The 25,956-nt window shown below is 43.7% G+C and overlaps 1 protein-coding gene across 4 annotated transcripts; it reads left to right on the plus strand.

Annotated features, from left to right (window-relative positions):
• The first annotated feature begins 367 nt into the window (after nucleotides 1-367).
• Nucleotides 368-23,506, plus strand: LOC147357008 (uncharacterized). 4 transcript variants are annotated; one of them, XM_086345426.1, is made up of 16 exons: nucleotides 368-2,853; nucleotides 3,280-3,304; nucleotides 4,960-5,030; nucleotides 5,485-5,509; nucleotides 7,375-7,445; nucleotides 7,872-7,896; nucleotides 9,552-9,622; nucleotides 10,076-10,100; nucleotides 11,966-12,036; nucleotides 12,466-12,490; nucleotides 14,889-14,956; nucleotides 15,428-15,452; nucleotides 16,731-16,787; nucleotides 21,017-21,099; nucleotides 21,519-21,629; nucleotides 23,234-23,506. In XM_086345426.1, exons 1-15 carry the CDS (start codon nucleotides 2,761-2,763, stop codon nucleotides 21,606-21,608), a joined length of 825 nt encoding a protein of 274 aa, XP_086201552.1. In that variant the 5' UTR covers nucleotides 368-2,760; the 3' UTR covers nucleotides 21,609-21,629; nucleotides 23,234-23,506. The 4 variants fall into 4 exon arrangements, with proteins under 4 accessions (XP_086201552.1, XP_086201553.1, XP_086201555.1 ...); XM_086345427.1 differs by lacking the exon at nucleotides 16,731-16,787; XM_086345429.1 differs by lacking the exons at nucleotides 7,872-7,896; nucleotides 9,552-9,622; nucleotides 10,076-10,100; nucleotides 11,966-12,036.
• The last annotated feature ends 2,450 nt before the right edge of the window (nucleotides 23,507-25,956 follow it).

The following is a 25,956-nucleotide window of genomic DNA, read 5'->3' on the forward strand; positions in this document are numbered from 1 at the left end:
ACTGAATCCTGGGGAGGCAGTGATCTAGGAAGAAATCCTTCTGGATAGGGGTGGTTTTGCAGAAGATATAAACAGGCAGGAGTTTCATGAGTCTCTGTCAGTGAAAGGTGGCATGCATTTCAGTGGTTCTTTTTTCCCGAACTGTTAGGTTATCACTAGTTAAAATACAGAAGTTTTGTTTCGTTATTTCCAGCTCCTCTGATTTGCTCTTATTTATACAACAAAGAGGAGGACTCAACAGCAACTCAGTGCATAGTTACTAATGCCTTATGCACACACTCCACCCCATGCCCCTCCAATGAACAAGGCTCCTGAGAGGTTAGTGAGCACCTTACCTGTGTCCCTGTGCTGTTCTGTGTCCCTCCAGTTCCTCAAGAGGACATGGTGGTGGAGCTGCCCCGGGACTGGGCTGAAGACAAGGCTCTGAAGACTGTGGACGTAAGTGCACCTTTCTTAACCGGGGCAAGGCTGCGGCTTCACTGCTTTATTTTCCTTTTAGTTGAATACAGGTATAGTAATCTGACAATTTACGTTACCACTGAGGCATGCAAATACTTGGCTGGGAAAGTAGAGAGGATAAATCTATTATTAACACAGTCCAGATTCAAAAGGACATTTCAATAAGACAGCATCATTTATTACTGTAGGTACTTTGCTCAACAGAAAGTGTTCTTTCTTGAAAAAAATTTGTAAACGTTGGTCAAATTAAAACTGAGAGATCTTATGTGAAACAGACCAGTCTTCCCAACAGAAGATTGTCTGTTTTATTTTGGAGCCACTGAAATGAAGAGTGCTAGTTACCTGAGGACAAAAAAAACAGGTAACAGAAGACTTAGTGCAGAAAACTCAAGAAGCTGAGACACTCACTCTGTTTTCTTCTCTGCAATCACAGGAATCCGGGGATGCCTGTGAACACGGTAAATATTCAGGGATCATCATTCTGCTGAGGGACAATCCAACTGATAAAGGTGGGGTTCTCTGACTGGCTCTGGTTGGACAGTGGCCCTGATGCTAGATTCCTATTTAGGGTGTGGGCTGTGGGTGCAGAGAAGAGACTGATCTCCCAGGAAAGAACGATGCCTTTGTTCTAGGGTACCTGGAAGCAACTACCTCATTTAGATGTTGTGGGTTTGGGTGGATCAGGGTTGGGGGTCCATGTGTGAGCCCAAGTGGTGTGATTCTGAAGTTCTGTGTCTGTGTGCGTTGCCTCTGGAGATGCATCCCTGTTACACAGCACTAGTCAACTGTGAACTTTCTAAACACTTCTCACTACCACTGCACACTGGCCATACATTACCTGATTCTTTCCTCAACTCAGTCTTTCCTCAGAAGCGAAAGTGAAAGTCATTCAGTGTGTATTCGAGTCTTTGCATCCCCATGCACTAGAGTCCATGGAATTCTCCAGGCCAGAATCCTGGAGTGGGTAGTCTTTCCCTTCTCCAGGGAATCTTCCAAACCGAGGGATCAAACACAGGTCTCCAGCATTGCAGCCGGATTCTTTAACAACTGAGCTATCAGGGAATCCATTCCCCAACATAGCTTAATATTAATTTTCCTCAGGTGAAGATGGCAATTGGACAAATGGCCCAAAGTCTTAACCTCCTATTGGAAAAGCCAAACTGAGTACCTAGGGTTGATCCAAATTTGGCTCTTCTGAATGAGTAAGCTGCTCCTACCAGTCAGCCACGTGATCCTCAGTCATGTGGAAAGGGGGTCCTGGCATCTATATCCATCCTTGGAGGTACTAGCAGGCCCAGGGGTCCAGATCCTGCCCGTCATTATAATTATAAGGTGGGCACAGTGGTCAAAGAACCCAGGGTAAACATAGGTGGATTAACGCCAATTTTGGCACAGTCATTATTGGGAAAAGAATCTCGGGACTCACATCCTCTTGGTAAAGTCACAGATTCTGAGCGTTGGGTGGCCTTTTGTAGAGTGTAAGTCCTATGTGTTGGTGTTCCTATCTTTGTATACACAAGGACAAAAGCATATTATCATCAGAGGTGTATTTCATTGTACCGGGTAATTAGCATAACCTCACATTGATTAAACCCTGTAGTACACACTCAAGGCAAATTGTCAAATAAAGCTCACAGTGGAACATGATAGTCTAGTGACCATGACTCTTGTCGTAAATCTCATACACAGCTGGGTCAGAGACAGTCAGGTTCACCCCATGCTTCCTCTCCATAATGAACTGTCCCACTAAAAGTGTGACTTCTGTGAGTGTGAACCGCCACTGACTCAGTGGACTTGCAAACATTGTTTGGAAAAATCAAGCCTGGAAAATAACATCGCATGATTAATAAAAGCTATTTGGAAAGGTAGTATTGACTTTAGTCCTCTAACAAGAGTTTACTTTTAATCGAGAATAAAGTCTCACAGACTTGGTAAGTACAATAGCTGAAACAGTGGATTCTGAGGATGCAGTGATCTAGGAAGTAATCCAGAAGATAGGTGTGATTTCCCAGAAGCTCTAACAGCCAGGAGGGCCATGTGTCTCTGTCATTGAAAGCTGGCAAGCATTGTAATGTTTCGCTTTTCCCATTACTTTGGTTATCACCAGTTAAGTGCAGGCACTCTCTTTCATTGCCTTCCTGCTTGTCTCCTTTGTTGTACTTCATCCAGCAAAGAGGAGGGTTCAAGAGCAGCTCAGTCCCCAGTTACTAACCTCTCTCATGTACACATTCCACCCCATGTCCCATCAAACAAACAAACAAGAAACCTGAGATCTTTGGAAGCAGCCTCTCCTCTGTCCTGATGGCTATATGTTTCCCTCTAGTTCCCAAAGAGGACCTCGTGGTGGAACTGCCCCAGGCCGGGGCTGAGGAATCGGCTCTCCCACCTCTGGAGGTAAGCTCAACTCTCTGTGTCTCACATAGATGCTGCTTCACTCCTTTATGTTTCATTCAGTGAAATACAGTTATAGTAATCTGACAATGTATATTAGCACTTATGTATGCAATTCCTTGCTGGTGAAATATTGACCATAATTTTGTTATCAACAGAGACCTGATTCAAAAGGACACTAAAAAATACCGTCAATTACTACTGTAGGTACTTTCCTCAGTAGAAATTTTTTCTCCTGGAAACTGAAAGATCTTAAGTGAAAGAGCCCAGCCTTTTCAACAAGGGTCCTCTCTGTTTTCTTTTGGAACGATTGATTTTTTTAAGAGTTTAGTTACCTGAGGAAAACAAAAACTCAGATAACATAAAACTTACTGCAGAGAACACACGGTGCTGGCCTCCCTCACACTGTTCTCTTCTCTCTAATCACAGGCAGCTGGAGCAGCCAACGAACATGGTAAATATTGAGCGACCGTCCCTCTGCTGAGCAACAATTTAGCTGATGACTGTGGGGCTCCTTTGCCACCTAGCTTTTCAGAGTCACCCTGATGCTGGATTCCTATGGGGGGTAAAGACTGGGGGTCCAGAGAAGAGACTGATCTCCCAGAAAAGAACAATGTCTATGTTCTATGGTACATGGAAACAGCTACATCATTTAGATACTGTGGGTTTGTGTGAATCAGGTTTGGGGGCCCATGTGTAGGCCCATGTGTTGTGATTCTGAAGCTCTATGTGTATGTGTTTCCTCAGGCGATGTTGCCCTCTTACACAGCACAAGTCAACTGTGTACTGTCACAACACTTCTCATCCCCACTGGACATTGTCTATATATTACCTGACTCTTCCCTCAACTCAGCCATTCCTCAAGTTTGGTTAATATTCATTGTCCTCAAATGGAGATGGTGCTGAGAAAAACAGCCCAAGCTCTTGACCTCCTAAGTGGACAAGCCAAACTGGGAACCTGTGGGTGGTCCCAGTGTGTCTGCTCTGGACCCCTGACCTGCACTTATCACTCAACCATGGGATCCTCAGTCATGGAGCAAGGGGGTCCCTGCATCTCCGTTTATGCTTGGAGGTACTAGAGCTCCAGAGGTTCAGATTGTGCCCATCATCGTAAAATGGGCTCAGTGGTCATGGGACACAGGGCAAACGTAGGGGGATTATCGCCAACATTGGCACACTCATTATTGTGAAACACACCTTGGGATTCCTGTCCTCCTGGTCAATTCAAAGATCTGAAAGTTGTGTTCCCTTGTTTTGACAGTCCAGGCCATATCTGTTGGTGCTAGTGTCACTGCTTAACCAAGAACAAAAGAAGATTGTCATCAGGGAGATATTTCTTTGTACTGGGTGACATTTCCATAAGCCTTACATTGGTTAAACCCTGTAGCACACTTTCAAGGGAAGGTGTCATATAGATCTCACAGTGGAACTTGACACTCTGCTTGGTGACCTTGACTCTTGTTGTGAACCTCCTGCACACCAGGGTCCAAGAAGGTCAACGTTTACCCCATGCTTTCTCTCTATGATGAACTGTCCCACTAAATGTATGACTTCAATGAGTGTGAACAAACACTGACTCAGTGGACGTGCAAATATTGTTTGGACAGTGAAGACTAGGAAGAAACATCACATGATAGATTATAGCTATTTGGCAAGGTAGGGTTGAATTCAGTCCTCTAACAGAGATTGCTTTTAATCAAGAACAAAATCTCACAGAAAACTTAATAAGTGCATCAGCTGAAACTGAATCCTGGGGAGGCAGTGATCTAGGAAGAAATCCTTCTGGATAGGGGTGGTTTTGCAGAAGATATAAACAGGCAGGAGTTTCATGAGTCTCTGTCAGTGAAAGGTGGCATGCATTTCAGTGGTTCTTTTTTCCCGAACTGTTAGGTTATCACTAGTTAAAATACAGAAGTTTTGTTTCGTTATTTCCAGCTCCTCTGATTTGCTCTTATTTATACAACAAAGAGGAGGACTCAACAGCAACTCAGTGCATAGTTACTAATGCCTTATGCACACACTCCACCCCATGCCCCTCCAATGAACAAGGCTCCTGAGAGGTTAGTGAGCACCTTACCTGTGTCCCTGTGCTGTTCTGTGTCCCTCCAGTTCCTCAAGAGGACATGGTGGTGGAGCTGCCCCGGGACTGGGCTGAAGACAAGGCTCTGAAGACTGTGGACGTAAGTGCACCTTTCTTAACCGGGGCAAGGCTGCGGCTTCACTGCTTTATTTTCCTTTTAGTTGAATACAGGTATAGTAATCTGACAATTTACATTACCACTGAGGCATGCAAATACTTGGCTGGGAAAGTAGAGAGGATAAATCTATTATTAACACAGTCCAGATTCAAAAGGACATTTCAATAAGACAGCATCATTTATTACTGTAGGTACTTTGCTCAACAGAAAGTGTTCTTTCTTGAAAAAAATTTGTAAACGTTGGTCAAATTAAAACTGAGAGATCTTATGTGAAACAGACCAGTCTTCCCAACAGAAGATTGTCTGTTTTATTTTGGAGCCACTGAAATGAAGAGTGCTAGTTACCTGAGGACAAAAAAAACAGGTAACAGAAGACTTAGTGCAGAAAACTCAAGAAGCTGAGACACTCACTCTGTTTTCTTCTCTGCAATCACAGGAATCCGGGGACGCCTGTGAACACGGTAAATATTCAGGGATCATCATTCTGCTGAGGGACAATCCAACTGATAAAGGTGGGGTTCTCTGACTGGCTCTGGTTGGACAGTGGCCCTGATGCTAGATTCCTATTTAGGGTGTGGGCTGTGGGTGCAGAGAAGAGACTGATCTCCCAGGAAAGAACGATGCCTTTGTTCTAGGGTACCTGGAAGCAACTACCTCATTTAGATGTTGTGGGTTTGGGTGGATCAGGGTTGGGGGTCCATGTGTGAGCCCAAGTGGTGTGATTCTGAAGTTCTGTGTCTGTGTGCGTTGCCTCTGGAGATGCATCCCTGTTACACAGCACTAGTCAACTGTGAACTTTCTAAACACTTCTCACTACCACTGCACACTGGCCATACATTACCTGATTCTTTCCTCAACTCAGTCTTTCCTCAGAAGCGAAAGTGAAAGTCATTCAGTGTGTATTCGAGTCTTTGCATCCCCATGCACTAGAGTCCATGGAATTCTCCAGGCCAGAATCCTGGAGTGGGTAGTCTTTCCCTTCTCCAGGGAATCTTCCAAACCGAGGGATCAAACACAGGTCTCCAGCATTGCAGCCGGATTCTTTAACAACTGAGCTATCAGGGAATCCATTCCCCAACATAGCTTAATATTAATTTTCCTCAGGTGAAGATGGCAATTGGACAAATGGCCCAAAGTCTTAACCTCCTATTGGAAAAGCCAAACTGAGTACCTAGGGTTGATCCAAATTTGGCTCTTCTGAATGAGTAAGCTGCTCCTACCAGTCAGCCACGTGATCCTCAGTCATGTGGAAAGGGGGTCCTGGCATCTATATCCATCCTTGGAGGTACTAGCAGGCCCAGGGGTCCAGATCCTGCCCGTCATTATAATTATAAGGTGGGCACAGTGGTCAAAGAACCCAGGGTAAACATAGGTGGATTAACGCCAATTTTGGCACAGTCATTATTGGGAAAAGAATCTCGGGACTCACATCCTCTTGGTAAAGTCACAGATTCTGAGCGTTGGGTGGCCTTTTGTAGAGTGTAAGTCCTATGTGTTGGTGTTCCTATCTTTGTATACACAAGGACAAAAGCATATTATCATCAGAGGTGTATTTCATTGTACCGGGTAATTAGCATAACCTCACATTGATTAAACCCTGTAGTACACACTCAAGGCAAATTGTCAAATAAAGCTCACAGTGGAACATGATAGTCTAGTGACCATGACTCTTGTCGTAAATCTCATACACAGCTGGGTCAGAGACAGTCAGGTTCACCCCATGCTTCCTCTCCATAATGAACTGTCCCACTAAAAGTGTGACTTCTGTGAGTGTGAACCGCCACTGACTCAGTGGACTTGCAAACATTGTTTGGAAAAATCAAGCCTGGAAAATAACATCGCATGATTAATAAAAGCTATTTGGAAAGGTAGTATTGACTTTAGTCCTCTAACAAGAGTTTACTTTTAATCGAGAATAAAGTCTCACAGACTTGGTAAGTACAATAGCTGAAACAGTGGATTCTGAGGATGCAGTGATCTAGGAAGTAATCCAGAAGATAGGTGTGATTTCCCAGAAGCTCTAACAGCCAGGAGGGCCATGTGTCTCTGTCATTGAAAGCTGGCAAGCATTGTAATGTTTCGCTTTTCCCATTACTTTGGTTATCACCAGTTAAGTGCAGGCACTCTCTTTCATTGCCTTCCTGCTTGTCTCCTTTGTTGTACTTCATCCAGCAAAGAGGAGGGTTCAAGAGCAGCTCAGTCCCCAGTTACTAACCTCTCTCATGTACACATTCCACCCCATGTCCCATCAAACAAACAAACAAGAAACCTGAGATCTTTGGAAGCAGCCTCTCCTCTGTCCTGATGGCTATATGTTTCCCTCTAGTTCCCAAAGAGGACCTCGTGGTGGAACTGCCCCAGGCCGGGGCTGAGGAATCGGCTCTCCCACCTCTGGAGGTAAGCTCAACTCTCTGTGTCTCACATAGATGCTGCTTCACTCCTTTATGTTTCATTCAGTGAAATACAGTTATAGTAATCTGACAATGTATATTAGCACTTATGTATGCAATTCCTTGCTGGTGAAATATTGACCATAATTTTGTTATCAACAGAGACCTGATTCAAAAGGACACTAAAAAATACCGTCAATTACTACTGTAGGTACTTTCCTCAGTAGAAATTTTTTCTCCTGGAAACTGAAAGATCTTAAGTGAAAGAGCCCAGCCTTTTCAACAAGGGTCCTCTCTGTTTTCTTTTGGAACGATTGATTTTTTTAAGAGTTTAGTTACCTGAGGAAAACAAAAACTCAGATAACATAAAACTTACTGCAGAGAACACACGGTGCTGGCCTCCCTCACACTGTTCTCTTCTCTCTAATCACAGGCAGCTGGAGCAGCCAACGAACATGGTAAATATTGAGCGACCGTCCCTCTGCTGAGCAACAATTTAGCTGATGACTGTGGGGCTCCTTTGCCACCTAGCTTTTCAGAGTCACCCTGATGCTGGATTCCTATGGGGGGTAAAGACTGGGGGTCCAGAGAAGAGACTGATCTCCCAGAAAAGAACAATGTCTATGTTCTATGGTACATGGAAACAGCTACATCATTTAGATACTGTGGGTTTGTGTGAATCAGGTTTGGGGGCCCATGTGTAGGCCCATGTGTTGTGATTCTGAAGCTCTATGTGTATGTGTTTCCTCAGGCGATGTTGCCCTCTTACACAGCACAAGTCAACTGTGTACTGTCACAACACTTCTCATCCCCACTGGACATTGTCTATATATTACCTGACTCTTCCCTCAACTCAGCCATTCCTCAAGTTTGGTTAATATTCATTGTCCTCAAATGGAGATGGTGCTGAGAAAAACAGCCCAAGCTCTTGACCTCCTAAGTGGACAAGCCAAACTGGGAACCTGTGGGTGGTCCCAGTGTGTCTGCTCTGGACCCCTGACCTGCACTTATCACTCAACCATGGGATCCTCAGTCATGGAGCAAGGGGGTCCCTGCATCTCCGTTTATGCTTGGAGGTACTAGAGCTCCAGAGGTTCAGATTGTGCCCATCATCGTAAAATGGGCTCAGTGGTCATGGGACACAGGGCAAACGTAGGGGGATTATCGCCAACATTGGCACACTCATTATTGTGAAACACACCTTGGGATTCCTGTCCTCCTGGTCAATTCAAAGATCTGAAAGTTGTGTTCCCTTGTTTTGACAGTCCAGGCCATATCTGTTGGTGCTAGTGTCACTGCTTAACCAAGAACAAAAGAAGATTGTCATCAGGGAGATATTTCTTTGTACTGGGTGACATTTCCATAAGCCTTACATTGGTTAAACCCTGGAGCACACTTTCAAGGGAAGGTGTCATATAGATCTCACAGTGGAACTTGACACTCTGCTTGGTGACCTTGACTCTTGTTGTGAACCTCCTGCACACCAGGGTCCAAGAAGGTCAACGTTTACCCCATGCTTTCTCTCCATGATGAACTGTCCCACTAAATGTATGACTTCAAGGAGTGTGAACAAACACTGACTCAGTGGACGTGCAAATATTGTTTGGACAGTGAAGACTAGGAAGAAACATCACATGATAGATTATAGCTATTTGGCAAGGTAGGGTTGAATTCAGTCCTCTAACAGAGATTGCTTTTAATCAAGAACAAAATCTCACAGAAAACTTAATAAGTGCATCAGCTGAAACTGAATCCTGGGGAGGCAGTGATCTAGGAAGAAATCCTTCTGGATAGGGGTGGTTTTGCAGAAGATATAAACAGGCAGGAGTTTCATGAGTCTCTGTCAGTGAAAGGTGGCATGCATTTCAGTGGTTCTTTTTTCCCGAACTGTTAGGTTATCACTAGTTAAAATACAGAAGTTTTGTTTCGTTATTTCCAGCTCCTCTGATTTGCTCTTATTTATACAACAAAGAGGAGGACTCAACAGCAACTCAGTGCATAGTTACTAATGCCTTATGCACACACTCCACCCCATGCCCCTCCAATGAACAAGGCTCCTGAGAGGTTAGTGAGCACCTTACCTGTGTCCCTGTGCTGTTCTGTGTCCCTCCAGTTCCTCAAGAGGACATGGTGGTGGAGCTGCCCCGGGACTGGGCTGAAGACAAGGCTCTGAAGACTGTGGACGTAAGTGCACCTTTCTTAACTGGGGCAAGGCTGCGGCTTCACTGCTTTATTTTCCTTTTAGTTGAATACAGGTATAGTAATCTGACAATTTACGTTACCACTGAGGCATGCAAATACTTGGCTGGGAAAGTAGAGAGGATAAATCTATTATTAACACAGTCCAGATTCAAAAGGACATTTCAATAAGACAGCATCATTTATTACTGTAGGTACTTTGCTCAACAGAAAGTGTTCTTTCTTGAAAAAAATTTGTAAACGTTGGTCAAATTAAAACTGAGAGATCTTATGTGAAACAGACCAGTCTTCCCAACAGAAGATTGTCTGTTTTATTTTGGAGCCACTGAAATGAAGAGTGCTAGTTACCTGAGGACAAAAAAACAGGTAACAGAAGACTTAGTGCAGAAAACTCAAGAAGCTGAGACACTCACTCTGTTTTCTTCTCTGCAATCACAGGAATCCGGGGACGCCTGTGAACACGGTAAATATTCAGGGATCATCATTCTGCTGAGGGACAATCCAACTGATAAAGGTGGGGTTCTCTGACTGGCTCTGGTTGGACAGTGGCCCTGATGCTAGATTCCTATTTAGGGTGTGGGCTGTGGGTGCAGAGAAGAGACTGATCTCCCAGGAAAGAACGATGCCTTTGTTCTAGGGTACCTGGAAGCAACTACCTCATTTAGATGTTGTGGGTTTGGGTGGATCAGGGTTGGGGGTCCATGTGTGAGCCCAAGTGGTGTGATTCTGAAGTTCTGTGTCTGTGTGCGTTGCCTCTGGAGATGCATCCCTGTTACACAGCACTAGTCAACTGTGAACTTTCTAAACACTTCTCACTACCACTGCACACTGGCCATACATTACCTGATTCTTTCCTCAACTCAGTCTTTCCTCAGAAGCGAAAGTGAAAGTCATTCAGTGTGTATTCGAGTCTTTGCATCCCCATGCACTAGAGTCCATGGAATTCTCCAGGCCAGAATCCTGGAGTGGGTAGTCTTTCCCTTCTCCAGGGAATCTTCCAAACCGAGGGATCAAACACAGGTCTCCAGCATTGCAGCCGGATTCTTTAACAACTGAGCTATCAGGGAATCCATTCCCCAACATAGCTTAATATTAATTTTCCTCAGGTGAAGATGGCAATTGGACAAATGGCCCAAAGTCTTAACCTCCTATTGGAAAAGCCAAACTGAGTACCTAGGGTTGATCCAAATTTGGCTCTTCTGAATGAGTAAGCTGCTCCTACCAGTCAGCCACGTGATCCTCAGTCATGTGGAAAGGGGGTCCTGGCATCTATATCCATCCTTGGAGGTACTAGCGGGCCCAGGGGTCCAGATCCTGCCCGTCATTATAATTATAAGGTGGGCACAGTGGTCAAAGAACCCAGGGTAAACATAGGTGGATTAACGCCAATTTTGGCACAGTCATTATTGGGAAAAGAATCTCGGGACTCACATCCTCTTGGTAAAGTCACAGATTCTGAGCGTTGGGTGGCCTTTTGTAGAGTGTAAGTCCTATGTGTTGGTGTTCCTATCTTTGTATACACAAGGACAAAAGCATATTATCATCAGAGGTGTATTTCATTGTACCGGGTAATTAGCATAACCTCACATTGATTAAACCCTGTAGTACACACTCAAGGCAAATTGTCAAATAAAGCTCACAGTGGAACATGATAGTCTAGTGACCATGACTCTTGTCGTAAATCTCATACACAGCTGGGTCAGAGACAGTCAGGTTCACCCCATGCTTCCTCTCCATAATGAACTGTCCCACTAAAAGTGTGACTTCTGTGAGTGTGAACCGCCACTGACTCAGTGGACTTGCAAACATTGTTTGGAAAAATCAAGCCTGGAAAATAACATCACATGATTAATAAAAGCTATTTGGAAAGGTAGTATTGACTTTAGTCCTCTAACAAGAGTTTACTTTTAATCGAGAATAAAGTCTCACAGACTTGGTAAGTACAATAGCTGAAACAGTGGATTCTGAGGATGCAGTGATCTAGGAAGTAATCCAGAAGATAGGTGTGATTTCCCAGAAGCTCTAACAGCCAGGAGGGCCATGTGTCTCTGTCATTGAAAGCTGGCAAGCATTGTAATGTTTCGCTTTTCCCATTACTTTGGTTATCACCAGTTAAGTGCAGGCACTCTCTTTCATTGCCTTCCTGCTTGTCTCCTTTGTTGTACTTCATCCAGCAAAGAGGAGGGTTCAAGAGCAGCTCAGTCCCCAGTTACTAACCTCTCTCATGTACACATTCCACCCCATGTCCCATCAAACAAACAAACAAGAAACCTGAGATCTTTGGAAGCAGCCTCTCCTCAGTCCTGATGTCTTTCTGTTTCCCTCTAGTTCCCCAGGAGCACCTCATGGTGGAACTGCCCCATGCCGGGGCTGAGGAATCGCCCCTCGGACCCCTGGAGGTAAGCTCAACGGTCTGTGTCTCACATAGATGCTGCTTCACTTCTTTATGTTTCATTCAGTGAAATACAGTTATAGTAATCTGACAATGTATATTATTAGCACTTCTGTATGCAGTTCCTTGCTGGTGAAATATTGACGTTAATTCTCTTACCAACAGAGACCTGATTCAAAAGGACACTAAAAAATACCGTCAATTACTACTGTAGGTACTTTCCTCAGTAGAATTTTTTCCTCCTGGAAACTGAAAGATCTTAAGTGAAAGAGCCCAGCCTTTTCAACAAGGGTCCTCTCTGTTTTCTTTTGGAACGATTGATTTTTTTAAGAGTTTAGTTACCTGAGGAAAACAAAAACTCAGATACCATAAAAATTACTGCAGAGAACACACGGTGCTGGCCTCCCTCACACTGTTCTCTTCTCTCTAATCACAGGCAGCCGGAGCAGCCAATGAACATGGTAAATACTGAGCGACCGTCCCTCTTTTGAGAAACAATTTAGCTGATGATTTTGGGGCTCTCTTTCCAGCTAGCTTCGCAGAGTCACCCTGATGCTGGATTCCTATGGGGGGTGAGGACTGGGGGTCCAGAGAAGAGACTGATCTCCCAGAAAAGAACGATGTCTGTGTTCTATGGTACTTGGAAACAGATACATCATTTAGATACTGTGGGTTTCTGTGAATCAGATTTGGGGCCCATGTGTGGGCCCATATGTTGTCATTCTGAAGCTCTATGTGTGTGTGTTTCCTCAGGCGATGTTTCCCTCTTACACAACACAAGTCAACTGTGAATTGTCTCAACACTTCTCATCCCCACTGGACATTGTCTATATATTATCTGACTCTTCCCTCAACTCAGCCATTCCTCAAGTTTGGTTAATATTCATTGTCCTCAAATGGAGATGGTGCTGAGAAAAACAGCCCAAGCTCTTGACCTCCTAAGTGGACAAGCCAAACTGGGAACCTATGGGTGGTCCCAGTGTCTGCTCTGGACCCCTGACCTGCACTTATTGCTCAGTCATGGTCCTCAGTCATGGAGAAAGGGGTCCCTGCATCTACGTCCATGCTTGGAGGTACTAGCAGCTCCAGAGTTCCAGACTCATTTTAAGGTGGGCTCAGTTGTCATGAAACCCAGGGCAAACAAAGGTGGATTAACAGCCAACTTTGGCACAGTCATCAGGGTAAAAGGCACCATGTGGTCGCATCTTCCTGGTCAGCTCTCAGATCTTGAGAGTTGTGTGGCTGTGTAGACAATGTTGGTCATATGTGTTGATGCTAGTGTGATTGCTTAAACAAGAACAAGAGCAGATCCTATCAGGGAAACATTTCATTGTACTGGGTGACATAACCATAAACCTTACATTGATTAGACCCTGTATCACACAGTCAATGGAAGGTGTCAAATAGATCTCACAGTGGAACTTGGTAGTTAGTCTAATGACCATTACTTTTGTTGTAATCTCCTGAACATTGTTGTAATCCTGGGTTAGACAAAGTCAGCGTTCAGCCTATGTTTCCTCTCTACAATGAACTGTCCCACTAAATGTATGACTTCTGTGAGTGAACAGCCACTGACTCAGTGGACATGCAAACATTGTTTGGAAAATGAAGACTGGGAAAGAATATCACATGGTTAATAGTAGCTATTTGGAAAGGTAGGATTGAATTCAGTCCTCTAACAGAGTTTGCTTTTAATCAAGAACAAAGTCTGAGAGAAAACATTCTAAATTCAGTAGCTACAAATGTGGATCCTGGGGAGGCGATGACCTGAGAAAAAATCCAGAAGACAGGGACCATTTAACAGATGCTCTAAATAAGCAGGAGGTTCATGGGTCTCTGTCATTGAAAGCTGGCATGCATTTTAGTGTTACTTTTTTCCCGATCATTCAGGTTATCCCTAGTCAAAACGCAGAAACTGTGTTTCATTTCTTTCCTTCTCCTCTCCTTTGCTCTCCTTCATCCAGCAAAAAGGATGATTCAACAGCAGCTCGGTCCATAGCTACTATCCTCCCTCATGCATACACTCGACCCTATGTCCCCTTCAAATAAAAGGAAAAAAAAAAAAAGAAGAAAGAAACACTGAGAGATTGATAAGCATCCTCACCCATGTCCTGACTGCAACTCTGTGTCCCTCTAGCTCCCCAGGAAGACCTGGTGGAGAAACTGTGCTTTCTATAATCAACTTTCCCACTATACATATTGCCCTTGTGAATGTGGACAGGAACTGACTCAGTGGACATGCACACTATAGAAAACAAATATTGATAGAAAAATATGATATCATTCATAGTGGCTCTTATTAAATGGTAGGAACTCAGTATTGCCAAATACTGCATATTTGATTTCATTTAAGAAAATTGGTTAGTGAATTAAGAGAATAGCATACTTTGCCCAATATTGAATTCAGTTCCCTAACAGAGATCACTTTTAATCAAGTACAAAGTCTCATACAAAACATGATGATTAGAATATCGGCAATTGTAGATCCTGGAGAAGAGTGATCTGGGAAAAATCAAGGGACGGTGGTAATTTAGCAGGACCTCACATTAAGCAGGAGGAGTCATGGGTCTCTTTCATTGAACAATACACACATTTTAGAGCTTTCCTTTTTTTAGATTGAATATTTCATGTTGATTAGGTTCCTCTAGTTAGAAAGCCAAAGTACTATTTTCATTTCCTTCTTCCTCTCCTTTACTTTCCTTCCTCCTCCAAAGAGGATGGATGAACACAAGTTCACCTCATGCTTAATAACCTCCCACATCTGGACACACCACCCCGTGTCCACACAAAGAGAAAACCCCCTGCATGATTCCTGAACAGCTTCACCAGTGTTCTAACAGCTACTCTGTGTCCCTCTAGACTTCACTGAGGACCTGCCAGTCAACCTACCATGTGACAACACAGAAGAGACTCAGTGTTTCTCCAAGGCAAGCTGTTTTTTTGTTTGTTTGTTTGTTTTTGTATGAGATAGAAATATTGTTTCATTTCTCTTTCAGTAGAATTAAGTTGTGACTCTGATGGTTTTTGTTTCATTTAGAGACAGTTCCCTTTGTTGGAATAATGTAGACGAGAGTCTTATTACCAACTCATGATTCCTCAGTCCACAAGATACTAAAATTTTTAGCATCCATTACACTCTGTAGAGTACAGATTTCTCTCTCCTGCAGCAACATTTCTTCTAGGAAAAGAATTGTGCAATTTCCAGCCTAAATGGACTTGGAGTTCCATCCTCCAGGCACAGGTCGTGCCTTTCATCCTGAGTATGTGTGTGCTGATCTTGCTGGGTTCCCTGGACTCCACACTGCTCCTCATCAGGTTTTCTACTGTCACCCAATGAACCAAAGACTGTGCATCTATGTGATCTTACCCTCATAGCATCTTCTCTTCTGTACTTGCAGGTGGCCCTTTCAGGATGTGAAAGTGGTATGTATTCTAGAATCATTCCCTTTGGGAGAAAAAACTTTGTAGATGAGAAAGTTGGGGCTTTCTTGCTGGTTTTAGTGTAGAGGCCAAACTGATTCCAAATTCCTGCTGGGAATGAGTATAGGGGCCCTGGTGATAGAAAGTAATTTACAAGAGATTAATGTGGATGATTACTGTAGTTCCCGGAAGAAGCTGTATTATGGTTAATAGTGTAGGTTTGTGTCCATGGGACTGGGTGTGTTTTTATGTATAATGAATAGTGTGATTCTTTGTGTGTTTGAATTTTTGGGTTGTGTTTTCCAAAATATCTGTCACCCTAAACGTCACTGTTAGTGGTGTCAGCCCCAAAATATTTTCCATCACAATGTACCATGAATGTTTATGTGTATAAAAAGAAAACAAAGTATATACATTCACTGTATCCATTGATTTTATACCAAGTGAACATCCTTTTCCCAGGAAGACAAATCCCATCACTGCCGAGGAAGATGTTTACAGGATACTTTTTAATTTTTATTAAAATTTTTATTGGCTGTTCTTGGCCTTCCTTGCTGCCCAGGCTTCTTTCTACTTATGGAGAGCAAGGGCAACTCTCTAGTTGTGGTGTGTAGGCCTCTCACTCTAGTGGCTTCTTTGTTGCAGAGCATGGCTTCCAGGGCTCTTGGGCTTCCATAGTTTGGCACGTGGGCTCAGTAGTTGTGGTACATGGTTTAGTTGCTCCACAGCATGTGGAATCTTTTCAGACCAGGGGTTGAACTCCTGTCTCCTGCATTGTCAGGTAGATTCTTAACCACTGAGCCACCATAGAAGTCCTATAAGATTCTTAATGAGCAAAACTGTGTTTCAGAATCCCCTTTACTGGGTCAACCACACCTTCATTTAATAGTAAATCTCATCACTTAGTAGGTCTTGTAGGATTTTGATTGTTCATGATTCACCACTCTGCCACTTCCCTCATTCAAACTCTTTCTGTTGGAGCCTCAGAATGAATCACCCACTTCATCCAAGGCCCCAAGTAATGGGGAGGCTCCTTCCTTCTGCAGGGAGCCCCTGGTACCCAAGAGCAACACCTAGTTTCAGAGGAATCTGAGAAAGGAGGAGGCTCCAGGCACAAATGGAGGAAGTTCATTCCAGCTTTGCCTCTTACCCTTTGAAGTGTCCAATCTGTCCTGTTAACTCAATGCACCATGTTGGTTAGCACATCTCTAGAACTTTTCCATCCTGCCACTAAAATCCTGTAACCATTGATAGACACTCCCTGTGTCAACCTCTTCCCAGGTCTTGGATCCACCCTTTTATTCGCTGCTTCCCTGAACTTTCCTTTCGATATGGCAGGTAAGTGGAATTGTTCAGTATTTGTCCTCCTGCGACTAGCTTATTTCGCCCTTACCAATAGCTTCCCACTTTGCTTCAAATGACAGGATTGCCTTCATTTTTAAAGACTCAATCACATTCCAGTGTATGTATGCACCACATTTTCTTTCTTGATTTATCTGCCCTTGGACACTGAGCAGTTTTTCTATCTTGATTGTTGTGTACGATGCAACAATGGGTATGAGATTATAGGTATCTCCTGGAACATTCTAGTTTTATCTCCTTTGGATATAAACTCAAATAAATGATTGCTGGATCTTATGATAATCTTAATAATTTTTTGAGGGACTTCCAAACTGTTCTATAATGGCTATGCCATTTATCATTCCTACCAACAGGCATGGAAGTTCCACTTCTCTACATATTTGCCAACATCTATTATTTTCTTCATATAATACACCTCCTGAAAGGTGATATCTCCTTTTGACTTGGTTTCCATTTCCACTAAGTACCCCACTTGCTACTTAGTGATGCTAAGCATATTTCCTATGTATATTGGTCATTTCTATGTCTTCTATGAAGAAATGTCTATGGAAGCTTTTGAACATGTTTTAAAGTCAGTTATTTGCCTGATATTATTGTGAAGTTGTGTTTTAGCAGTTGCTTTTATATTCTGGATATTGGCCCTTTATTCAGATACAAAGTTTGCAGATACTTCTTTGATTCTATAGGTTGCCTGTCTATTGATTTTTGAGGAGACGATCCTTTCTTCACTTGATAATTTTAGAACCTTTGCAAATATCATTTGGCCACAGGGGTCAGTATATTCAAGATTCCCTCCTTACGATTCATTGGTCTCTCTGCCTATTTAGTTGCAGGTAGAACACAGTTTTGACTGCTGTGGCATTCTTGCCTGTTCTGAATTTAGGAAGCCTGAAGGCCCCATTGTTGTTCTTTGCTCTCAAGACTGCTTTTGTTCTTTGGGTTTCTTCTGGGTTCAGTAGTTTGGGAGATTTTTTTTTTTTTTTCCATTTTATTAAAATGACATGGGATTTTGTAAGTGGTTTCAATATATATGTAAATCACTTTTAGGAGTATAGGAAGGTCAACAACACTAAATATTCCAGTCTATGAATATGGTACGGTATTCTGATTTCTTGTCTCTTCTTCTTTTAACAGTGTTCTATGGTTTCCAGTGCACAAAACTTTCACGTCCTAATAAACCCTTTCCACTGCCTTCCTTGGGTCCTCTAGAATCAGGGATGGGAAAGATGGGCTCATGAAGAGAGTGAATATTCCTCCCTTCCCTCCATACCTACTTTCTGGTTACTTGTAGTACACGAATGCTGGGCCATGCCCTTTACCTCTACCCACAAATGAGCTCCCTCCTGAGAATTTTCTTTGAATCTGAGTGTTCACCTTACTAGGGCTTCACTGGTAGCTCAGTTGTTGAAGAATCTGCCTGCAGGAGATCCTGTTTCGATTCCTGAGCCAGGGCTATCTGCTAGAGAAGGGATAGTCTACCCACTCCAGTATTCTCGAGCTTCACTTGTGGCTCAGCTGGTAAAGAATCCGCCTGAAATGTAGGAGACCCGAGTTCAATTCCTGCGCTGGGAAGATGCCCTGGAAATGGGAACAGCTAACCACTCCAGCACTATTGGGATGTTCACAAGCACTCTCCCAGTGCCTGGACTGGGTTCAAGAGCCCCAGATTTACCTGCATATGAATGATCTTATCAGGCCATCATATCATCTGGAATAAATGAAAAACAGAACAGGCAATTAGTTGCCTTTTCCTTGTCTGTGGAGCCCTTAGAGCTGAACTTTCCAGTGTAGTAGCCATTAGCTAGAGCTGCCTATCTATAATTAACATATTTCAACAATACTTAACTTATTATGTTGAAACAATCACAGAAAGCACACATAGCTTGGTCACACTAGCCATATTTCAAAAGTGTCCATAAGCATTGGCATTTCAGCTTCGTAAGCTTCAATATAAGAGCTCTATTGGGCCTGTAGAAGTAGAAGGTTAAAAGGTAATTTTCTCAGCCTCTTTCTCATGTGAATATGTTCAAATGTGATCACCGTCTTGTTGAAGGGCTCTGACTCCACAAAGCACAGGGAAGGTCTAAGCCTGGAAGGAAGACCAGGGAGATGCTGTGTGAGCCAAGTGGAGGAGGAGAAATGGGTAGCTCAACTTGTGTAATAACTGTATTATTGCTCATGGTTATCTTTCTACAGACTGTTTTGTGGAAAACGTTAGCAGCAATGATGTGGAAGAGAATGCAGGTAGGGAACAACTCTCAGGTGGGATTTAGAGGGAGAGGGTTCCTGGACCATTTGAGTTACACCTGCTTCTTCAGAGATGAATATAAACTGAGGAAGAAGAAGGAAATATGTCTAGAGTTGTAGTTTGTTCTTTTCGTATTTTAACAATATAATAGAGCTATGTGTCCATGTAGTTTATTCTGTTGTGCTTATAGTCATTTCTTCTTGCTTTTCCATTTAGAAATATCCTTTCTCACAAGACTCCTTGTTCCTTGCCCTTTCACCTGCCAAATATGAAACCTTGGCTTCTGGTTATTACCTGCATTGTAGTATACACGAAGGACTTTGGCTTCATGTTTAAATTCTCCTATGATGGCCATATCCTAGTGGCACAAAAGTCTCATAGTCACTTGACACTGGAGACCAAGTTCTGGCAGTGAGTGTCAGGTTGTGGGTGAGACATGAACTCTCTCCCTGTGCATTTTCAGGACGTGTGGCCTGCCCTTATGTTTGTCCTCATTGTTTATTCCTCATGTAAAGGGTGCTCTCAGGGTTGAATGAGTCAGAACACACGTGCTACTGAGTCCCTGCCTGGGCTGAGTCTGCTGGAGTTCCTCTCAGAACCACACCTCCCCAAGGATGCTGTGCTGAAGGTGCTTCCACGTGAGAGCAGCCCATGTGTTCCTAGAGACCAGCATGGCTGCAGATTCTAGAGACTGTGAAGGGGCTGCTGGCTTTCTTTACACATGTTCTCGGAGCCCTACTGACCTGGTCTTCTGGGACTGACCAAACCTAGGTCAGAGACTCAGAGCAGCAGGACTCGGGGTGACTGCTCATCTTAGAACCCAATACTCCCTCCAGAGAGAAGCTCTCGGTGGTTTTGATCACAATCTTTGCACACTCCTCAACTCGTTTATTTACCTTTCATGTTTTTACTTGTTTTACATTTGAGTTGTGGTATTTTCTTATATACTTTGAATATGATCTCCCTTTCTGATATATTGTTTGTAATTTTTCTGTAGGTTATCTTTTCATCCTACTGACTGTTGAAGAGACTATGCTTTCACTCTTTTCTTGTCTTAGAAACTTGGTGAATTTCATTTGACCCTATAACCATGAGTTTACTTGGGGCTCTTTGTTCTGGTCTTTAGGGCTATGTATGTGTTCCTATGTCACTATCATACAGCTTTGATCCCTATATCTTTGTACTGTATTTTGAAATCAGGAGGTGAGAAAATTTGAAATTAGTTCTCCAGATTATTGTGTCTGTTTGGAGTCCTTAGGGGTTCCATATATATTTTTGGATTTCTTTTTTCCGTTTCTGGCTAAATGAAATTGAAAGTGTTTGCCTCTATCCTCTCTTAGGGTCTGGGAAACGTAAGGTGTTGCTGAGAGCATTAAGTATCTCCCAGGCCACTGAGGTCACGTCAGGCAACAGGATAGTCTCTGTTATGTGAACTTTTTGTCCTTCCCTCCCCTAGGACTCAGAAGATTCTCATGTCCATGTCAGGCCCTTCCTGAGAGTGATGGATTGTTTAATTAAATAATGGACTGATTAGAGACTGTGGCCATACACCCATCATCCTTCTAATATTTCCATGTTGGAGAACTCTAGGGTTGGTGGAGACTCAAGGAGGAAGGAAAAGAACAGTGACTAGAGGAGAGAAATGATGAAGGAAGTAGAGGGGAAACAGCGGGAGAAGGAGGCAAGCAAGGTCATGGGCAGAGATGCATGGAGACAGTGACCACCTGGAGGAGGAACATGTGGAAATGGCGTCATTCCTCGTCACTCGTAGACAAGCTGAGGGTGGCAACAGGATGTTGGATGTCAAAGACCCACTTTTTCATTGCAGAAGTGAAACACTGAGGCCCTGGGAGGTCCCTGGAGACAAGGGCACCAGGGGTCCCAAGGCCTGGTTGTGAGGAGCACAGGGTCCCCTGGTCACATCCTGACTCTAAATCTCCCCTTTGCTTTCCCACAGCCACTCCAGATGAGTGCTGCCCTCAGACACCAAGAAACTGCATGGTGCATATTGAGGATTTGGAGGAGAGCAAGACTATAGAGGTCATTTATTTCTTCTTTCATATCTTTTAAAAATGTTCTCTCTTATCCTGATCAATAGACTCTTCTTTGCAGCCCTTCCCTTTCTCCTCTTTCCCTCTTTTTCTGATTAGCCTTCTGCAGGACCTGGTGTCTTATAGGCACTTGGGGACCTAGGAGCTTATATAAAATCTATGAATCTATCTTAAGCCCTATTCCCCCATTTTCTGAGCATTTCCCTACTCCTGTCCTCATGTCTGCACCCTTGAACCTGGCTTTGTCACCATGAGTGGCCTGAGCAGGAGTTGAGGCTGGAGTCAGCAGGTCTGGACCCACACAGCTGAAGGGCCCCCATGAAGACTGCACTGCCCTGAGCTACCCCATATGGTTGCTTTCCTACCCTGGGAGGGATTGGACCTGCTTGACTGATCTCTTCCTTCCAGATACCAAAAAGATCTCTGGTCATCTTTTTGAAGACTGCTTCAGGAGAAGTCAGCAGCGATGATGAGGAAGACCTGGAAGAGCAAGAGTGAACGTGGGACCTGGGGTGAAAGGTGAGGCAGACGAGGGCCTGTGTCTCTGTCATGACCCCATTCGCTTGTTGGTGCTTCAGAATCACCAGCAGAAACCATGGGGTCTGCTTCTGAGGGTTACCACAAACGTAGAGACAAGAGGGTGGTAACACTCTGTGCAGACGAGTGGAGGATGCCCTGAGCATGTCTCCCCAGGGCACAGGTCCCATCCAGAGATGCCCCCGAGGTTGCAGGACTGGCTTCTCTGGCAGCTCTTACATTTGCAGGGAGGCTGGGGGGCACTGTGAGAGCTCTCTTTAAAGATCTCCCCGTGGGGGTTTCCTCATCTCCCTCTGCAGGATCCAGCTCTGCCCTCCCAACCCTGCTAAAGGCAGCAGGGGGAATCCCTAGTCCATTACCAGCTGCAGAGAGAGGTTGGGGCGGCCCTGCCCTCCCCAGTCCTGGGCTCTGGGAACAGAGTGAAGGAGACACAGGTGCCCAGAGGTCATGCAGGCAGGGCATCACCTGGCAGCTCTGCATCCCTGTGGGTGCTCCCTGGTCTTGAGGGTCCCAGCCAGCCTGGGGGTGCCCAAGTCTGGGGTTTCTCAGGATCTGGAACCCTGGGGTCCTAGGTCACCTCAGGGCAGCATCTCTCAACCTGAATTTGGAGGTTCTGTAGATTTTTCTGTGTATGTGTCCAACTGAAGACACATCAGAAAGCAATTTAGTCCTTTGTGCACTTGGGATGGTGGTGCTAGTGGTAAAGAACCCTCCTGCCAATGCAGGAGACACAAGAAAAGGGTTTGATCCCTGGGAATGGAAGATCCACTGGAGAAGTAGATGGCAACCCACTCGAGTGTTCTTGTGTGAAGAATCCCAGTGACTGAGGAACCTGGTGAGCTATCATCCATAGGGTTGTGCAGACTCAGACATGACTCAGGCGACTGAGCCGCACACTTGGGATGAGTGGCAGGATTCAAGTTACTCATGTTCCTTTTATTTTGTTCCCAAGTCTGTCATTAATAACATATCTTGTTTTATTATAGTTTGAAAAGAAATGTTTTCTCTCAAATTTCAATGTTGCGATATGCTAAACAGTTAAAATGTACTTTTTATAATATAAAAACAGTTTAAAGGCAGAAACCTCAGGAGAGTTTGGTTGGGGCTTAGAAATAATTATTCAGGAAAACAGAGATTCCAGGTGATTGTCCATTTCCAATGCTCAGGTCTCAGGAGCAGTTGTACTGTGTAGGATGGGTGGGCAGGTTCTCCTACCCTCTGTGTCATCTGACCTCCTGCTCCTCCCAGGGCCTAGAGGGAAGGGGGGACCCAAACTTTCAATCCTGAATCCCAAGTCCCCTGTTCCTTTGCCTGAGTCTCACTATCCAGGGGACCCATCAGTTGAGGTTTGCCAGCCAGATGCCCAGGTGTACTTGCTCCTGGGGGACATTTCTAGACACTCCTTACTAACAGACAACACCCTCAGCAAAGAGCAGCAAACAGACCCAGTGCCTTGCAGATCTGAGCTCCAAAGCCAAGTCTAGATGCTGGGAAGTCTTCTGGGTCCTGCACACCCTCCCCAGGGAGCCCTCCTCTGTCTGACTCTGCATCTTCCAGGGACTCCATCACCTGTGTTGGTGTTGCAGGCTCTGCTCTGAATCCCTGAAGACCTGGACCTGGACATCATCCTGGACCCCAAAGGGGATGGAGCCCCCACAGCACCAGGAGCCTCATCTGGACCAGATCAGGGGAGGCCTCACTGCCTCTCTACTGAGAGTCCTCATTTAGTACAGCTTCATTTGTTTTGCTCTGTCGATTTAGTATTAGTTTTATCTACAGTTTTATCTTTTTGTTCTGTATATATCTATATGTTCCATATTTATAAGTCAGTTTTTTCATTAAATGTTTTTATCTATTTACTTTCAAAATAACTTTTTGTAAAAACAAATATGTATAAAGTAACCCCCTCAACAGAGGTAGAACTTAAGAAATTGTCTTAAGCCAGTCACCTTAGTGTCTACCACTGGGATCATTTCCCCCTTCACACAACTCAGTCTTTGTTGTTTAAGAAACTGCAAATTTATTTCTAACATCTATCCTTCTGTCATTGTCTTTAAGAATTCTGTTTTCTCATATCTGCTCATTCCAGTAGTCATAGGAGGTCAATATTACCCTTTCAAGACTTGCATGTCAGGATTTTTCAGAACTCAGTCTGCTTTCAGGGTAAAAAGTTCATGATCCATCATTGATCTCCATTTGTAGCTTAAGCGTGTTTCTCTCTTTTCTTCTGACACAGAGGATTTCTCTCCAAAAAGGCTCTTTACATTTTAGTTGTCATTCCCTTATATTTCTCCTGCTCTTTTATTCCAGCTGCCCAAAGGACTATTCTCATTGACTGTATTCTCATGGTGTACATTTGTCTCCCAAACTCATTTATTTTATAAGGTAAGTTTGTAAGTCTTAATCTCTCTCACCCAGCTCTCTCATCACCACATCCCTCTCCTCCCTGTAAATCACTTCTTTGTTCTCTGTTTCAATGACTACATTACTGTTCAGTTATTTTGGTTCACTGGTTTTGATTTTCAGTTTCCACATTCAAGTGACATCATACTGTATTTGTCACTCTGTCTGACTTATTTTCCTTAGCATAAAACCCTCTAGGTCCATCCATGTTCTCACAAATGACAAGATTTTATTCTTCTTTTTGGCTGAGTAATAATCCATGCATACCACAGCTTATTCATTCATCTCTTGATACACACTTTGAAAAAATACCCATAAATGGAATTGCTCAATCATATGGTATTTCTGTTTTTAATTTTTGGGAAAACTCCATACTTAGAGGATATAACCTAAGATATTACCCAACAATTCACCCTAATGTCTAAAGTGGGTATTTTCTAAATAACTGAATTATTTAGACTGACAATTCAGTTCAGTTCACTTCAGTTCAGTCACTCAGTTGTGTCCAGTTCTTTGGGACCCCATGGACTGCAGCACACCAGGCCTCCCTGTCCATCACCACTCCCGGAGTTTACTCAAACTCATGTCCATTGAGTGGGTGATGCCGTCCAACCAACTCATTCTCTGTCATCCCCTTGTCCTCCTGCCTGCAGTCTTGCCCAGCATCAGGGTCTTTTCAGTGAGTCAGTTCTTCCCATCAGGTGGCCAAAGTATTGGAGATTCAGCTTCAGCATCAGTCCTTCCAATGAATATTCAGGGCTGATTTCCTTTAGGATGGACTGGTTCGATCTCCATTCAGTCCAAGAGACCCTCAAGAGTCCTCTCCAACACCACAGTTCAAAAGCATCACTCCTCGGTGCTCAACATTCTTTATGGTCCAAATCTCACATCCATTCATAACTACTGGAAAAAGCATAGCTTTGACTAGAAAGACATGTCACTGCTTTTTAATATGCTGTCTAGTTTGGTCATAACTTTTCTTCCAAGGAGTAAGTGTCTTAAATTCATGGCTACAGTCACCATCTGTGGTGATTTTGGAGCCCCCCCAAAAATAAAATCTGCCACTCTTTCCATTGTTTTCCCATCTGTTTGGCATGAAGTGATTGGACCAGATGCCATGATCTTTGTTTTCTGAATGTTGAGCTTTAAACCGTTTTTTTCACTCTCCTCTTTCACTTTCATCAAGGGGCTCTTTAGTTATTCTTTGCTTTCTGCCATAAGGGTGGTGTCATCTGCATATCTGAGGTTATTGATATTTCTCCCAGCAATCTTGATTCTAGCTTGTGCTTCAGCCAGCCCAGTGCTTCTCATGATGTACTTTGCATATAAGTTAAATAAGCAGGGTGACAATATATAGCTTTTGACGTACTCGTTTCCTGATTTGGAACCAGTCTGTTGTTCCTTGTCCAGTTCTAACTGTTGCTTCCTGACCTGCATACAGATTTCTCAAGAGGCAGTTCTGGTGTTGTTGTATTCCCATCTCCTTAAGAATTCTGCAGACTTTGCTATGGTCCACCAGAATCAAAGGCTTTGACATAGTCAATAAAACAGAAGTAGATATTTTTCTGGAACTCTCTTAGTTTTTAAATGATTAAACGGATTTTGGCAATTTGATCTCTGATTCCTCTGCCTTTTCTAAATCACTTGGAACATCTGGAAGTTCACAGTTCACGTACTGTTGAAGCCTGGCTAGGAGAATTTTGAGCATTACTTTACTAGTGTGTGAGCTGAGTGCAATTTTGTGGTAGTCTGAGCATTCTTTGGCATTTCCTTTCTTTGGGATTGGAATGAAAATTGACCTTTTCCAGTCCTGTGTCCACAGCTGAATTTTCCAAATTTGTTTGGCATATTGAGTGTAGCACTTTAACCTTGAAATGAAAGCTGCTCCGTTGTGTCCAACTCTTTG

This window comes from Bos grunniens, chromosome 16 (genome assembly GCF_055505025.1).
Source record: "Bos grunniens cultivar Pamir isolate PY7600 chromosome 16, Bosgru_T2T1.0, whole genome shotgun sequence".
In the NCBI taxonomy this organism is placed as follows: domain Eukaryota; kingdom Metazoa; phylum Chordata; class Mammalia; order Artiodactyla; family Bovidae; genus Bos; species Bos grunniens.